At 49.4% G+C, this 15934-nt stretch overlaps 1 protein-coding gene and 1 long non-coding RNA gene across 5 annotated transcripts in view; both read right to left on the reverse strand.

The window, feature by feature from the left end:
* The window catches only part of TRAM2 (translocation associated membrane protein 2), a 74964-nt gene extending 71086 nt beyond the window's left edge, over positions 1 to 3878 (reverse strand). For all 3 annotated transcript variants that reach the window (XR_009565697.1, XM_030870487.2, XM_030870485.2), the window contains exon 1: positions 3669 to 3878. Coding sequence is in view for 2 of the 3 variants with exons in the window: in XM_030870487.2 (XP_030726347.2) it covers positions 3669 to 3788 (120 nt within the window). In the remaining variant the exon portion in view is untranslated. The remainder of the gene's footprint in view (positions 1 to 3668) is intronic.
* A 905-nt stretch (positions 3879 to 4783) lies between these two features.
* LOC115860599 (uncharacterized) lies at positions 4784 to 12984 on the reverse strand. 2 transcript variants are annotated; one of them, XR_009565698.1, is made up of 3 exons: positions 11968 to 12984; positions 10955 to 11154; positions 4784 to 5041 (listed from the first exon to the last, which is right to left on the reverse strand). It is a non-coding gene; the product is annotated as an uncharacterized lncRNA (long non-coding RNA). The 2 variants fall into 2 exon arrangements; XR_009565699.1 differs by lacking the exon at positions 4784 to 5041 and adding an exon at positions 7181 to 7419.
* Positions 12985 to 15934: the final 2950 nt, after the last annotated feature.

Here is a 15934-nt window from a genome sequence, read left to right on the forward strand (position 1 = left end):
CAAAAAGCAAACACCAACCACTACCCCCAAAGTTCTCTGGGCCCTAAATTCTTAAAGTCATCACAGACCAAACAGGAACCCAACCTCCAAGTGACGGGCCCAGAATTTCAGAACCATTTCCGTGCTGCAGAGCCAGCAGCGCCTGCAAATGAGCTTTGCAACAAACAGAAAAAGTCTGTCTCGAAATGACATTTTGTAGGTAATGTACAAGTGGCTTCCTCTCTGCTGGATGTGCCCCCTTGTTCTCATTCTCTGTTCTCGCTAATGAGCGCCTTTTCCTCTCTCTTCCCCCTGCCTGTTTCAGTTTGAAACGTGGCACTGTGGCACCAAAGGAACAGGACATTGGAAAGGGAAAGGAGAGGGGAGGCGGCTTTCAAATCTGACACACACCCCACTGGCTGCCCACACCCTGAAGGCCGCTCCGGCCGGGCTCCACCTCAGACAGGCCTGAAGGACCAAAGTGTGGAGTAGAAATCCCCCTTGCACCACCTCTCCCCAGCAGAGTCAAGCAAGAGAAAGCTGGAAGGGAAGGAGGGGGGAAAATAAAGCTCCACATTCCTGACATTTTTTAGCCAAGTGCTGTGGCTGCACAGAACAGCTCTATTCCAAACAGCCCGCAGGATGGAAAGAAAACCTGGGCTCAGGGGGAAGAGCCTGCCCCTGGCCTCGGAAATGGGAGAAGGAACCTCAGGAGGGTTCAAAACTGAACCACACAGAGGTGGGAGGGCAACCCTTTCATGTGTGTTCCCCAAAGGAAGTGATCCCAAGGGAAGGAACTTGGAGTCATCATCTCCCAGGGGACAGAACTAAAGTCCTGGGGTTCCTGCAGGGGAACGAAAGCCCCTCTGAACGCTGGTAAGCTGACCAGTGAGTTGGGGAAGGGGCGAGGCAGGGAAGAAGTGGAGACCAGTTAAGATGCAAGGGCCAGGCTGTGGCTGGCTGGGGTGGGGGGGAGAGGGCCCCAGCTCATTGGCAGAGGCTAGGCAGGGGACCCCAGAGGGAGAAGTAGCCAGGAGACTCGCTCTTTGTGGGAAGAATTATAATTGAGTTTTCCTGATTCAGCTTCTGAATGAAGGCATCCTAGCCCTGCCCAAGTTAGAAACCCAAAAGCCTGCCGTCCTCTCTCCCTGCCTTCCCCTCCCCTTTCCATCTCCTTCTGTCCTCACTCCTAAGAAAAAGTGAGTCGTGTTAAGTGCTGGCCTGCCCCCCACCATCTGCATCCCTAGATACACACACACATACACACCCCTCCAGGGAAGAACCCAGATGACCCTGAGTGATAGCTTGTAAGTCCCTGGCTGGTTTACCCCAACTGTGAGGATGCCCACATGTGTTTCTCTGAGGTCCTGCTCTCATCTGGTAGGGAGAGCAGAGTTCCAGAAATCTGAGTCCCCCCCGCAGATACCTGTCTCTGTGGAGAGTCAGTTGGTAGGTACAGACAATGAAGACCTACTGTGTGCCTAGTGCAGCAGAACACACGTGATTCATAAGGGAGGTCTGGACACGGCCCTCCTCCTCCCAGACCAGCCTGCACCGACCCACAACGTACCTCCAGTGCACCTTCCTGAGGAGACAACCTGTCCTGTACGTACAGATGCCGCGGGGCGAAGGTTCTACCAGAAGAGGGTGGTGGGACAGGGAGCCGTGAGGCAGGCATTTCAGCCCTGGCCCTTTCCACACTCCCCAGTCCAATCCCAAAAGGGGGAGGAGGGCAGGGCAGTTTTTTCGGGGTTTTTTTCCCACCCTGGGCCTTCCTCTTGTCATGTACTGGAATTAAGGGCTCCTTGCACTTTCCACCTCCCATGGACGGCCAGGTTTAACCAACAGGACTTTCCACCAGACCAGAGGCAGCGAGGGAAGGAGGTACCGAGCTCAAATACTCGGCAGCTCTCTTTGAGCAAAGGTAAAAGCAGGTAGAGCCACCATCCTTAACGAGTGCCAGACACACAGCAGAGACCCACCAGGCTATGCAAGAGACGTCGCTGGCTGTGAGGGCTACAGCTGTCACGTGTCTTTCCAACCACACCCTCCAAGTCTGGTGACAAGGCACTGGGAGGCCTCTTAGAATGGAGGGCAGCAAGGAGACACTGAGAGCACTGGCTGGACCAAACAAATTTTCTCCTATCCCGCTAAGCTATTATGATCAACAGTAACAGGGTTTCAGGAGCAAAGGACCTGATTTCACATTGGTAGAACCTGTTATGGCTTTTGCTGCTCACATGATCTCAATTAAACCTCACAATAACCCTGTGAGGAAGACAGGTTTTACTCATCTGTAATGATGGGGAAACTGAGGCTGCATCTGTTTTTTATTTCGTCAAATTAGTGACAGAGCAGGGACCGTGACACGGGGACCACCCTGGCTTGACAAAGCCCTCGCCGCCGATACATCACGAGAGCTGTCGGGGTGGGTGGAAGGAGTAAAGGAGGCCTGCAGACCCTGAAGCCCAGCCAAGGACACATGCAGACATCCAACGCTGACTCGGCCGCCACAAGAATGTCCCCAGCTTGAGGGCAGCTTCGCTGACCAAGCAGGGCCCTTGTCATCCTTAGAGAGGAGATAGGGAACCCAGAGACAGAGGCACACAGAAGAGGTGATTAGCCACGCCGGGAATCTTCCATCTTCAAGGCAATTTATAGAGAGTTACAGCTTCCTAACCCATTCCTGAGAATGCAGATAAGCTGCCCACGAAGTGTCACTCACGTATCTGACCCTTGAGACAAGACAGACCACAGCAAGTCCTATACTCAGCGTTTGCCAGTTCTCCCTACTTGTGAATATCACATTTTTCTGGCTGTCGGGAGTAGGGAATCCTTCCCATCAGCCCCCTTGGATTCTGACCCCATTCGGGCTTACTAAAACTCCCTGCTCTATGAGGCCCGCCCCAGCTGTCCTGAGCAGGACCCCGTGGTCTCCCCCTACCCGAATAGCTTTGAGAGAATCACCTTTCCCCTAAAAGCAGAGGGTATCCCTGGCCCACGCCTTGCTCCTGTCACAGGAGAAGCTCTGGGTCCACCACAGCTGGATCTGAATGAACAGTTCACAGAGTGAAACAGGGTTTATGAAAACTGGCCTTTTGGGCAAGAGTAAAAAAAAAAGGGGGGGTGGGGAGGGTGGCGGGAGGACGGCAGAAGTGCACTGCTGGGATGGGGTCAGGGCCACACGTGAACACCCCGAGTCTGGCCCAGAGCGGAGGATGCAAAAGACCCCGAAAATCAAGTGGGAGGAGGTAAAGGGCAGGGGTCCCTCCCACTGGAAAAGCCCAGAGGAGCTAGCAGCCAGGGCTTGGGAAGGGGAGTTGTGCAATGACTGCGGGTCTGGGAGTCTCCGGGCTTGGCTCCCGGACACCAAAAAGGAACCCGCGCTGGGCGGGCCGGGTGGCAGCTCTGCGGTTGGTTCGAGGCCAGGCTGAGGATTCGGGGCTGCAGGGAGAGCTGCAGGGTACGGTAGGTGCCCAAAAGGGCGGCAGGGCAGGCGGGCACGGCGCGGAGCTGGCGGCGGTGTCTGGGCTGACTAGGAGGCCGAGGGGCGCACAGTGCACAAAGCCGGGGGTGCGGGGGACCGACACGGCGGCCGGGCGCCCAGGCGCAGACGCGGACCCCGGAGACCCGCAGGGGGACGCCGGGCGGCGCGCGAGAGGGGCGCTCACCGCCCCGCTGTCGCTCACCTCGAACATAAGCCCGATGAGGACGCAGAGCACCAGGCAGAAGCCGATGTCCGCATGGTTGTGGATGACGAACTCCTGGCTGAAGAGCGGGTAACTTTTCGTCCTCCGGCGGAAAGCCATGGCAGCGGGCGCGCACGGCCGGCGGGGCCCGCACCCGGCGCTCACCAGCCGCCGCGCAAACTTCTCGAGCCCAGGCCCACTCCGCCCGCCGGCCCGCCGCCCTCTCGCCCTCCCGCCGCCGGCCCAGCGCCCAACAACTTCTGGGGCCCGCCCCCTTCCTCCGCCCGCCCCCGCCCCCGCCGTCCGGAACCGCCCCCGGCGCAGCCCCCTCGCCGCCCGCGGCCCGCACTCGGTGCGCCTGGCTCGCTCGGGCCCCGCCCCCCGCGCGGTTAACCCTTTCGCCGCCGGGGACGCGAGGGGGCGGGGCCGGGGCGGGGCCGGAGGGCGGTGCGCCAGGCTGGGTTCCCCTTGCCCGGCGCTCGCGCCCCGCCGCGTTCTCCCGGCCGGGAGCTGGCAGAGGAGCGCAAGGACGCACGGCCCTACCCGGACAGGAAGTGGGTCCGGGTTTCCCACTCCTCGGCGGCCGCTCCTTCCTCCGCGGGAAGGGAAGGGCCGCGGAGGCCGCGGGCTGGCTGCGGGGTGGGCAGCTCAGCTCGGTGCTTCCGGAGGTGCGGGCTGTGGCCTTGAGGGGCTGAGAGCCGCTCAGGTTCGGTGCTGGCCGGCATCCTCGTTGGCCACAGCGGCCTGCACGGATGATAATGAATGGACGGTTAACCAAGTATTCACTGAGAGCTAGAGAGGGTTAGGCACGGTTCAGATTGCTAGGAATATGCAGCAAAGACCCTGCCCTCGGGGAACTTGCTTTCCAATGGGCGGGAATGGATGGATCGGTGCAGTTGTGCTCTCTTAGCTTTTGAGAACTTTGTGCTACTATAAATTAGTTTTACACGTTTTACCCAAAGTCTACCTTCGATGTTAATTGATCCGAAAAAGTGGAAGAATAAACACTGAAGAAGAAAAGAACTTTCTCATTGAAAGTTTCTGTTTAATATTAAGTTTGAAAAGTACTCGTGGAGGGCTTCCCTGGTGGTGCAGTGGTTGAGAATTCGCCTGCCAATTCAGGGGACGCACGTTTGAGCCCTGGTTCCGGAAGATCCCGCGGAACAGCTGGGCCCTGGGCCCGTGCGCCACGGCTGCTGAGCCTGCACTCTGGAGCTCCCGAGCCACGACTACTGAAGCCCGGGAGCCTGGAGCCCGTGCTCCGCAACAAGAGAAGGCACCGCAATGAAGGACCTGAGTGCCCGAACGAAGAGTGGCCCCCATTCTCCGCAACTGGAGAAAGCCCGTGCACAGCGACGAAGATCCAATGTAGCCTAAAATAAATAAATTAAAGAAAAAAAAAAACTACTCATGGAGGACGAAAGGTATTTTTCATAAATTAAATTGGCAAATATTGGATTTAGTCCTGCCAGTAATGAAGGAGTCAACTAATCACTTTCCAGAGGTACAAAATGAGAAAAGAACTATTTAATTCCTAGTCCCTTTTTTATTAGGTCCACAGCTATTTCACTTCTAAGTAAATACAATTTCTTAGAAATGGCACAGTGTATGAAATGTGATTGAGTCTGGACTTATCTGGAGTTCCGAGATAAATTTTCCATCTTAAGTTTCTTGACTCCAGTATTTAGTCTTTGGTCTTTAATTCCTTTATCTGACATAAGGAAATGAGAAAGTAATGCCTATATCGGACTAAAGCTAATTTAACTTCAAGACTGACCTTTCTTAAAGTTGGACCTTAATCTCCTGAGGAATAGAAAGATCCAGAACTCTGGAACATCTCAACTTTCCATCTGTGAAAAGGTGTTCAAATCTTCAAACTGCAGCCATATCTATTAGGTTGAACCCTATGAAACTGACTTCTTTATAGGTCAAAACTAGAACACTAGCATTTCAGATGGTTCAACCTAATAGTTCCCTTGTGTTTCCACATGACCGTTTGTAGAGGATGTGGTGGTGGTAATTTCTTGCAAAGGTGGGATGCTAAAAAGAAAAGAAAAAGGTGGGATGTTGCTATCCCCTTAACATTAAGAGTTTAGTTGGGAAGTCCTGGGACATAGTTAGGTACTAGAACCTCCACATTTATAAATGAGAAACATGAAATAAAGGGGATGACTTAGGGCTCATACTGATGACCGCCAGCTCCAGACCCTTCCAAAGAACCCCAAAGACACGGGGTTCTTAGCTGTATGATTTAATATTTCATTACCTTGAAACCCCAAGGAGGAAGTCCTAGATGCCTACTTCATCCATCGCAACCATCTCTCAAGTCCTAGTTTCAAGACCTTCAACCCCAAATGGATCTCTTCCCAACCCCTCTCATGCAATCGGTCATGGAGTCCCATGAATTCTTACCTCAGAATCTCTCCCACCAACTCTCACCTCCACCACTCTTCACGGGGCCCACACAAATTACCCATGGTTACACTGCCTCCAGTATCTCCCCCTTCAACACATCTTTCCATTAGAAACATCTACTGAGCACCTGCTAAGTGCCAGATGCTGTGCTAGTTACTGAAGACAAAGATAGGACAACCCCTGTTGGTGGTTTTAAAATATGTCCTCAAGTTCTTTGATATTCCAACCTTCAAGAGATAGCAATTAATTCCCCTCTTCCCCTTGAGCGTGGGCTGGATTTAGTGGCTCACTTTTAACAAATAGAATAAGTTATGGTGTGTGACTTCCAAGACTATGTCATAAAGGCATTTTGTTTTTCTCCTTTCTCTCTTGTCTTGATCACTTGCTCTGGGGAAAGTGGGCTGCCATGTTGCGAGGATACTCAAGCAGCTTTAGGGAGAGGTCCACATGGACAGGAACCAGGACCTCCAGCCAACAGCCAGTGCTAACTTGCCAGGCTTCTGCATGAGCCATTTTGGAAGCAGATCCTCCAGCCCCGGTCAAGCTTTCAGATGACCACAGCCCTGCTGACCTCTTGACTGCAACCTCATGAGAGACCCCCTAGCCAGAGCCAGACAGGTAGCCACTCCCGAATTCCTGACACACAGCAGCTGTGAGCTAATAAATATCTGCTGTTTTAAGTCACTGAATCTTGTTGTCACTGGTTATGCAGCAAGAGGTATGCTGGAGCTTACAATCTATTAGAAGAGACAGAGACATCATTACAATTCAGTGTGATGATGGTGACTCTAAGAACAACTTGAAATACATACCCTATGAGTGCAAAGAAAAGGTAACTTAATTCTGTCTGGGGTAATGGGAAGAGGACATTTGGGCTGGACCTTTATCTGGTAGGATCTTACTGATAGAGAATGCAGGAGCAGGGTGGGAGATGAATTTTGGAGGCTTAAGATGGAGCTAGGTTGTAACAGGTTTCAAATGCCATAATAAAGAACTGTGACTTTCAGTGTATCATAAATACCTTACAATTTTATTTGTCAATTATACCTCAATAAAGCTGAAAATTTTTTTTTAAAGAATTGTGACTTTATTCTGCAAACAATGGGAATTTTTTAAGCAGGACCAAATCTGTCTTTAAAGAGAGAACCATCAGGAATGTGAAAGATTGTTTTGATTTAAAAAGAGTGGTATCTTGGGCTTCCCTGGTGGCGCAGTGGTTGAGAGTCCACCTGCCGATGCAGGGGACGCTGGTTCGTGCCCCGGTCCGGGAAGATCCCACATGCCGCGGAGCAGCTGGGCCCGTGAGCCATGGCCGCTGAGCCTGCGCGTCCAGAGCCTGTGCTCCGCAACGGGAGAGGCCACAACAGTGAGAGGCCCGCGTACCGCAGGAAAAAAAAAGGTAAAAAGAGTGGTATCAGGAAGACCACTTGAGAAACTATTAGAACAGCCCAGTTAAAAACAAAGCAAAACAAAACAAACCCCTTCTCAAAGAATAGTGGCGATAAGAATAAAAGAGAGGTGAATTATTTCAGGGACAATTGTACGGGTTAATTAATTGGATTTGGTGATTACTTTAATATATGATGTATAGGAGTTGGAGGAGTCAAATCTTTAGGCTACAATGACATAAATGATGGTGGGACCATTAAAAAACATATATGGGGAGTTCCCTGGTGGCACAGCGGTTAAGAATCTGCCTGCCAATGCAGGAGACGTGGGTTCGAGCCCTGGTCTGGGAAGATCCCACATGCCATGGGGCAACTAAGCCCGTGCGCCACAGCTACTGAGCCTGCGCTCTACAGCCCGCAAGCCACAACTACTGAAGCCCTCGTGCCTAGAGCCCGTGCTCCGCAACAAGAGAAGCCACCGCAATGAGAAGCCCACGCACCACACAAAGGGTAGCCCCTGCTCTCCACAACTAGAAAAAGCTCACGTGCGGCAATGAAGACCCAACACAGCCATAAATAAATAAATAAATAAAATTAAAAAAAAAAACCACGTATATGGAACAACAGAGAAAGAACAGTCACAAGCGAGGAGAAGCTGGCCTCAGCTTTGCACAAGCTGAGCCTGAGGAGTCTCAGGATGTTCAAATCGATGCTTTGACAGGTCAGTTGGAAACCATTGGACTGGATTAAGGGAGAGAAAGTCAGAATTAAAGGTATTTGTGCTTCATCTGCAAGAGGACTGTGGAAGCCATGAGGTTAACTAAGTGTTCCCAGCAGAGTGTGCTGAGTGAGGAAAAGCCCGAGGTCAGCAGAATCTGAGGGACCCCCAACTCCGAGAAGGGGGGAGAAGGAAAAGGAAAGGGGGGCGGGTTGAGGAAGCCATAATGCAAGCATTTCACCAGGGCAGGTTAAACCAGGCAGGATAAGAGGATGAAGCCCCTAGGTGCTGGCATTATGGCCTTTGAGGGCCCACTCTTTTAAAAAACTTTTTTTTAATTGAAGTATAGTTGATTTACAATGTTTCAGGTATACAGCAAAGTGATTCAGTTATATATATATATACATATATACTTTTTCAGATTCTTTTCCATCATAGGTTATTACACGACATTGAATATAGTTCCCTGTCCCATACAGTAGGGCCTTGTTTTTTATCTATTTTATATATAGTAGCGTGTATCTGTTAATCCCACATCCCTAATATATCCCTGCTCCCCCTTTCCCCTTCAGTAACCATAAGTTTGTTTCTATGTATGTGAGTCTATTTCTGTTTTGTAAAGAAGTTCCTTTGTATCATTTTTTTAGATTCCACATATAAGTGTTATTATATGATATTTGTCTTTCTCTGTCTGACTTACTTCACTCAGTATGATAATCTCTAGGTCCATTCATGTTGCCACAAGTGGCATTATTTCATTCTTTTCTATGACTGAGTAATATTCCATTGTGTGTATATACAGCATCTTCTTTATCCATTCATCTGTCGATGGACATTTAGGCTGCTTCCATGTCTTGGCTATTGTAAACAGCGCTGCAATGAACATTGGGGTGTATGTATCCTTTCCAACCATGTTTTTCTCCAGATATATGCCCAGGGGTGGGATTGCTGGATCATATGGTAACTCTATTTCTAGTTTTTTAAGGAACCTCCATACTGTTCTCCACAGTGGCTGTATCAATTTACATTCCCACCAACACTGTAGGAGAGTTCTGAGGGCCCACTCTTAATTGGACATTGGAGGAGGCATAGTTAACAGTGGGTAGAAGATGAGAAAAGGTGAGAAAATAGTCTATTCTTTTAAGAAGTTTGGTGAGAACAAGGGAAATGGATAGTGTCTTAGGAGATACAGAAGATCCAAGGAAGGATCTTTATTTTTTAAGATCAGAGCATATTTGGAGACAGAGAAAAAACACTCAGGAGAGAGAGAGGGAAATACTTAAAATACTAGAAATATGGGAGATCATGGATGAAACCAAGGAGGAGGCCTGAGGGTCACTCCTCTGAGGCTGGGGCAACAACCTAAGATGGGTGAATCTATAGTTAGGTCTGGACGTGGAGGAGATAATAACCTTTCATGTTTATATTGTGCTTTACAGTTACCCTGTGAGGGAGGAAAGACAGTGATTACCAGCCCCTTCTTATAGCTGTTCTGAGACTCATGAAAGACAAAGGGCCACATAATTAGCAGGTAGCTGAAACAGGACTCAGACTAGAGACCAGCACAGGGTCCCCTCTGCCCACCCAAACTGGAGCCTTTCAGGCTTCCTAGAGCATGGCACTGATCAAGTGAGCACCATCTGCCTCTCCCCACCTGTCCCATCATGGCAGCTGATAATTCTGAAACACCAGTGCTTAACTAGATTGGAGTAGCCCCTCTTTCCAGAACAGACCCTGCAGTTTCCAATCTCTGTGTCTTTGTTCCTCTCACAAGGCCCTTGTGCTATGTCCCTTTGCCTATAAAGGTAACTATCCTTGAAGATAAAGGGTGTGTACCTCTTCCTTCACAAAGCTGTCTTCAGGGCACTTAGGCTGGAGGGGTCACATAGCACCTGTGCACACCTCTCAGGTAGCAGCAAGTTCTCCTGCAATCAGTGGATTTGTCTATGAGTTTTACACACCCTTTGGATGGTGTCACCTTTTAGGGCAGGAATCTAGCCATTCGCTCTCATATTCCATCAGCACCAAACACAATAATCCCACATGGTGTGTTCTCACTGAGTGTTGTTTTAGTGAATAAACGATTGAAAGAGAGATGCTGTTGCCATGGCCGGTATAAGAGTGACCACTAACCCCAGGAAATGGAAAATGTCTTTTCTCATATAACAAGAAGTCCTGAATTAGTTCATTCCCAGGGGTAAGTGATTCATCCAAACCTGGATTCTCACTGTCCTGCCATTTTGCCACTCTGTGTTTGCTTTTGTCTCAGACTTGTCCCTCATGGTTACAAAGCGGCTGCAACAGCTCCAGGCATTCTATCTTTCATACAACAAGACCCAAAATTCAGACAAGAAAGAGGGGGGCATTTTGAAGAGTGAAGAAAACTTTCCCAGAAATCCCAGACTTTCCCCTCATGCCTCATTGGCCGAAATGCATCACATGCCCATTCCTAAACCAGTCATTGGCAAGGTGAGTGGAACTGACATGACTAGATTAACCTCACCAGGAAGGCATCCTCAGAGGAGCTGAGGAGACTTTCAGCCTGCTTTGAAGATCCTGACTAGGTCCTGGCAAGAAAAAAGGTGGAGAACTGTATGGAGCAGGCATCCAGAAGCATCTGCACCATAATTTTTGTCAGGGCTTTTTACTCTATATATTTTCACCTCTTTTCCTCAAGGGACTCATGGCACTCTTGCCCAAAATGAGTCTTGCTTTCTAGTTTCCGTACAGTAGACACATGAGCTTTGCAAATGTCACACACCTACCAGTCACTGTTGAAGTGTCTCACTGATGGAGCTCCAGCTTGACAAAGTGTAGTGTTGGTGCTCCGATGGTCCAGCATATCATATCAGGCACAACATTCTTGCCTCTGATACCACAGCGGTTTAGTGGAATCAGTGGTATACTAAGGTCAGGGCAGTGGAAGCAGTCAGCCCTGGGGGCACGCATGAAGGCATTGCATGATCTATAAAGAATTTTAAAACAATGATAAACCTCTAAAGTCAATGTGGTATCCTGGATTTAACCCTGGAACAGAAAAAGGACATTAGTGAAAACATGGCTGAAATCCCAACAAAGTCTGTAGTTTGGTTAATAGTATGGTACCAATGTTAATTTCTGTGTTTTGAAAAATGTACCATGGTTACAGAAGCTGAGTGAAAGGTTTATGAGGACTCTCCATAATATTTTTGCAACTTTCACGTAAATCCAAAATTATTTCAAAGTTCGAAGCAAATTTTAAATGACAAAAGTGACTAAAATTCTTTGTTTTTTAATTACCACCATGGCAATTCTAAACAATGTTAGAGGTAAAAATACTTCCCCTAATCTTTTGGTCTAAATTCTGAACAATTGTTGTTGCTGTTGAGTTTTAATAATATGTATGTAAATTTCGACCTTGCCCATTTTTACTATTTATCTTTTAATAAACACTGCATCCTACATGACAGTTAATTCTAGTAACTCTCATATATACAGCCGACTCCTAATACACAGGGTCTCAGATGCACATATTTGTTTCCAGTAAGTTCATACCCATCTGGAATCAGCCTAGCTCGTTTCCAGCACAGCCAGGTCTCCATTGTGACAGAAGCTTGGGTTTGAACCACAAATTGGAAACAAACAATGATAACAGTGATTTTATAGATGAAGAAACAGAACTTGTTACTTTAATTCTGTCATTCTTTGTGACCACTGGCAGCTCTTATTTTTGTTTAAAATGTAAACAGTAAGACAACAGTAACAGAGTACAAAATGCCTGCTTGCCACACTCACTCACCTTAGGCAGTTAGGCGGTAACTCCGAAAAACCAAGTCGCTTGTCCAGTGGCAGCAAGTGACTCAGTGGCAGAGTAAGACATGGGAACCAGGACTCCTGACCACTCAGGGCTCTAACCACTGCCCCCTATTTCCTCTTTCCAAGTCTCATTCAGCTGGAGACAGACTTATTCCAGACGACTAATGAGTGTGCCACCTGACATTCAGAAGGGAAGTGGGGGGCATTTTTAAAAAGAAACACAACTCAAATTAACATTAGATATGAGTACATTTCAGGGGACTTCCCTGGCGATGCAGTGGTTAAGACTCCGTGCTTCCAATGCAGGGGGTGTGGGTTTGAACCCTGGCTGGGGAACTAAGGTCCCACGTGCTGCACGGCTCGGCCAAAAAAAAAGAAAAGAAAAGAAATGAGTACATTTCAGTCAGAATTCCTGCAACCAGGAAAATACTAGAATACAACATTTGGGGAGCAAAGGAATGATTTCAGATCTTGATTTCCACCGAGTTCTCCAATTTGGGGGGCATCTTTCAATGGAAACTCTCTGGGGAACTTAGCCTTAGTTTGTTTAAGAAGAAAGCAAGAACTATCAGAATGGCAGCTCTGTGATGCAGTGGGCATCACTGCGAGGAAAAGCTCCATAGCAAGAACTCTGTGGAAGGACAGTTTACACGAGCCTCTGCCTTCCCCGAGCAGCTCTCGCCCAGTCTGGGGAGAAAGGCAGACACTCTTCTGATTAAATTTTAGCAGCTCCCTGTGAACCTTTGTAATCAGTCCTTGAAATTCATCCCATCTCTCTTTCTCACATCACAGCCCAGGATTCAGGAACCATTCACTTGCAAGTTGTCAATCATGAACACTACATGCAACTACTGGGTGTGTCTTTGCCTAGCTCCCAACCACAATAATGGTTTAGGGGTGCCCCGCTCCTCACTGAGCTGTTAATTGACCTCCTACTGCATGCTTGGAAGGATGATGGATGCGTGGAAGTGTGGGTGGGTGGATGGATGGATGGGTGGAAGGGTGGGTGGATGGATGGATGGATGGGTGGAAGAGTGGGTGGATGGATGGATGGATGGAAGGGTGGGTGGATGGATGGATGGATGGGTGGAAGGGTGGGTGGATGGATGGATGGATGGGTGGAAGGGTGGGTGGATGGATGGATGGATGGGTGGAAGGGTGGGTGGATGGATGGATGGATGGATGGGTGGAAGGGTGTATGGTTGGATGGGTAGGTAGATGAGCAAATGGACGGATGGATTAATGGATCAACGTGAGGGAATTCATACCACTCCATCTTTATACTGGTGCCCAAGGTAACTGCATAGTGAAGGGGCTCCAAGGGGATCCTGCTTCCACACAGGAGGCATGTTCAAGAACAAAGATATATCTGGGTTGGGTAGAACTTAGCCGTGGGGTAGATTTATGGCCCTGGGAGACGGGAGCCATAGCTTTCCATCTGTGTGCCTTAGCAACCAGCTCATTCCCTACCGCAGAATAGGTGCTGAGAGACTGTTGACAAAAATGAATGAATGAATGATCTGAGAAACACAAGGAAGGCTCCCCCGACCCTGATACTCCCCCCCACATTCTGATTTTTTGTTACTATATTCCAACGTGAAATTTTCATCCCTTTGTAAATCAGTCACGTATCCAGAAAGTGTCCAGTTATGATGCAAAATATTCCTGGATGCTAAATACATGAAGCCCTTTCCATCTGTTGTCTCTCTGGCAGAAGTGAGCTGGTCACACTGCTGTCTCACTTGATTCTTTGCTGATGAGGTTGGGCACAGGGCAAGCCCAGAGGTTTCTCTGACAGGGCAGAAGGGCTCTTGCTGGGGAGTGGGAGAGGGCCCTCCAATGCAGGCGGCCCCAGGGTTCGGAGGAGGGACCCAAGACCCCTCTCCCCTGATCTCGGCAGCCAGCCCCTGGCCCCAGCGCCTTCTCAGCGGTCCCTCCTCCATAGGAGAAGAATTCCTCACTTTGTCCCCTGGGTTTCCACAAGCTGGGTGGGGCACTGAGGTGAGGAAAGAAAGAAAGAACAGGAAGAGAGAGAGCAAGAAAATAAACACGAGAAGCAGAGAGACACAGGACAGTAAAGAGAGAAGAGTGGAAAGAAAGTGAGGCTAGATATAGGCAGGGGGTAGGAGAGAGGAAAAAAATAGATTCTCTTTGCAGCACAATGCTTCTAGTAATAATATCATCATTATCTCGCCTGAGCAGATGTGCGAGGACTCTATCTACTCATTATACAGCATGAAAATGGAACGAGTTTCCATCAGCCTCATCGGAAATCTTGGCAGATGCTGTCAGCAAGTGGTGCTGCTTCTGAGATGTGATTTTTCAATAGCAGATACAGTACTTTTTGACTGCGGTTGGGAAAAAGAGAAAAAGGGAGTTGATTGTGCTTTCTTTTTTTTTTTAATTTTGAAATTCTTTTCTCCAAGGAGGTTTCGCCTTAGACCACATCGAGCTCCTTGGACCAGCCACGTCGGCATGACCAGTGGTCTGGGGCTGGCCTGCAGTCTTAGGGCCACGCTAGACCCTGTGCCAAGCCCTGTTCCTTGGAAACAGCCCCTCTGCTCAGCCTCCAAGGCACGCCCTGCGAGGCCCTGACCTCCCCTACTCCCCACTATTCATCGTCTCCAGTCCCCTCTTCCACTTCCGCCTGGACCTCAGTGTCCCTGTCTTGCATGGAGACGTCTGAAGTGTGCGGTTCAAGCAAAGAGCCTTTTGTTCCCAGCTGAACAAGGCCCAGGGAGCCCGGCAGCGCCAGAGACAGGAGTGGACACCCTCCGTCCCTAGACGGAAGCCTCGCAGTGTGCAAGCTCCTCATGACCAGCGCCACCTTCCCCGGGAAGGCGGCCAAGGCCTGCGGCCCCGGGTAGGAAATCCCCAGTGAGAGGCCCTTCCTGAGCGCCACAGAAAATGCTTCTTTTCATCGACTCCAGTCCCCTTCCTTTCTAGCGTGAAGGCCCAATCACACCCCCCTTCCTGGCCTTCCACACTCAGTTCACATGCCAAGTGCCCCACCCAGCGCTTGTTGGCTCCTGCACCCTCAGCTGGTCTCCCCCAGCCCCTGGAAAGCCTCCTCTTTCCCCCAGTGGGGCTGCCCACTCTCCCTCCGCCCAGCTCCCTGGGACCTCACACCAAACTCTTCCATGCCATGACCTAACATCTCCAAGAGGCTCCCGTCAGGTTGGACGGAAAGAGTTTGTTGACTTTGCCAGATTAGCAAGGGGAGCAAATTCCACGGATGCCTCAGTTCCAAAGTCTCAAAGTTCAGACCTCCAGTTTGATAGCAGGAGTTAAGTGATGGAGGCGGCCTGAGATAGCACAGAAAAATAATAGCAACAGCGATCGCTCTGGGTGGAGCAATTACTAGCTGGCAGGCAATTGTCTCTGACCTCTCACGAACTTCTAAACTTAATCCTCACAACAACCTCGGCTACAGGTACTGCTGGTAGCCCCAACTTGCATACGAGGAAATAGAAGCCCAGAGATATTAAGTAACAGGCCCAAGGCCCCAGGCCAGTAGGAGGCAGAGCAGGGTGTGCCTGGGGATGGCACTCCTGTCCCCATCCCTGCCTCTCCAGACGTGCCCTGGGGGTGGCAGGAGATTTGGATTCCAGCCTGGTTCTGCCACTCTGCAGGTGGGTGACCTCAGGCCAGCTGCACTCTTTCCCAATCAGAAAAATTAAGAGAATGAGGTGATTTCTTGGGGCACTTTCAGGTGGTAACGCTGTGATTTTTTTCCTAATTATAAAGGTAGTCAGGTATAGCACAGGGAACTCTGCTCAATATTATTTAACAACCTAAATGGGAAAAGAATTTGAAAAAGAATAGATACATGTATATGTATGACTGAATCACTTTGCTGTACACCTCAGACTATCACAAGATTGTTAATCAACTATACTCCAATATGAAATAAAAAGTTAAAATAAAATAAAGGTAGTCAGAAAGATCTC

This window comes from Globicephala melas, chromosome 11 (genome assembly GCF_963455315.2).
Source record: "Globicephala melas chromosome 11, mGloMel1.2, whole genome shotgun sequence".
NCBI classification, from domain to species: Eukaryota; Metazoa; Chordata; class Mammalia; order Artiodactyla; family Delphinidae; genus Globicephala; species Globicephala melas.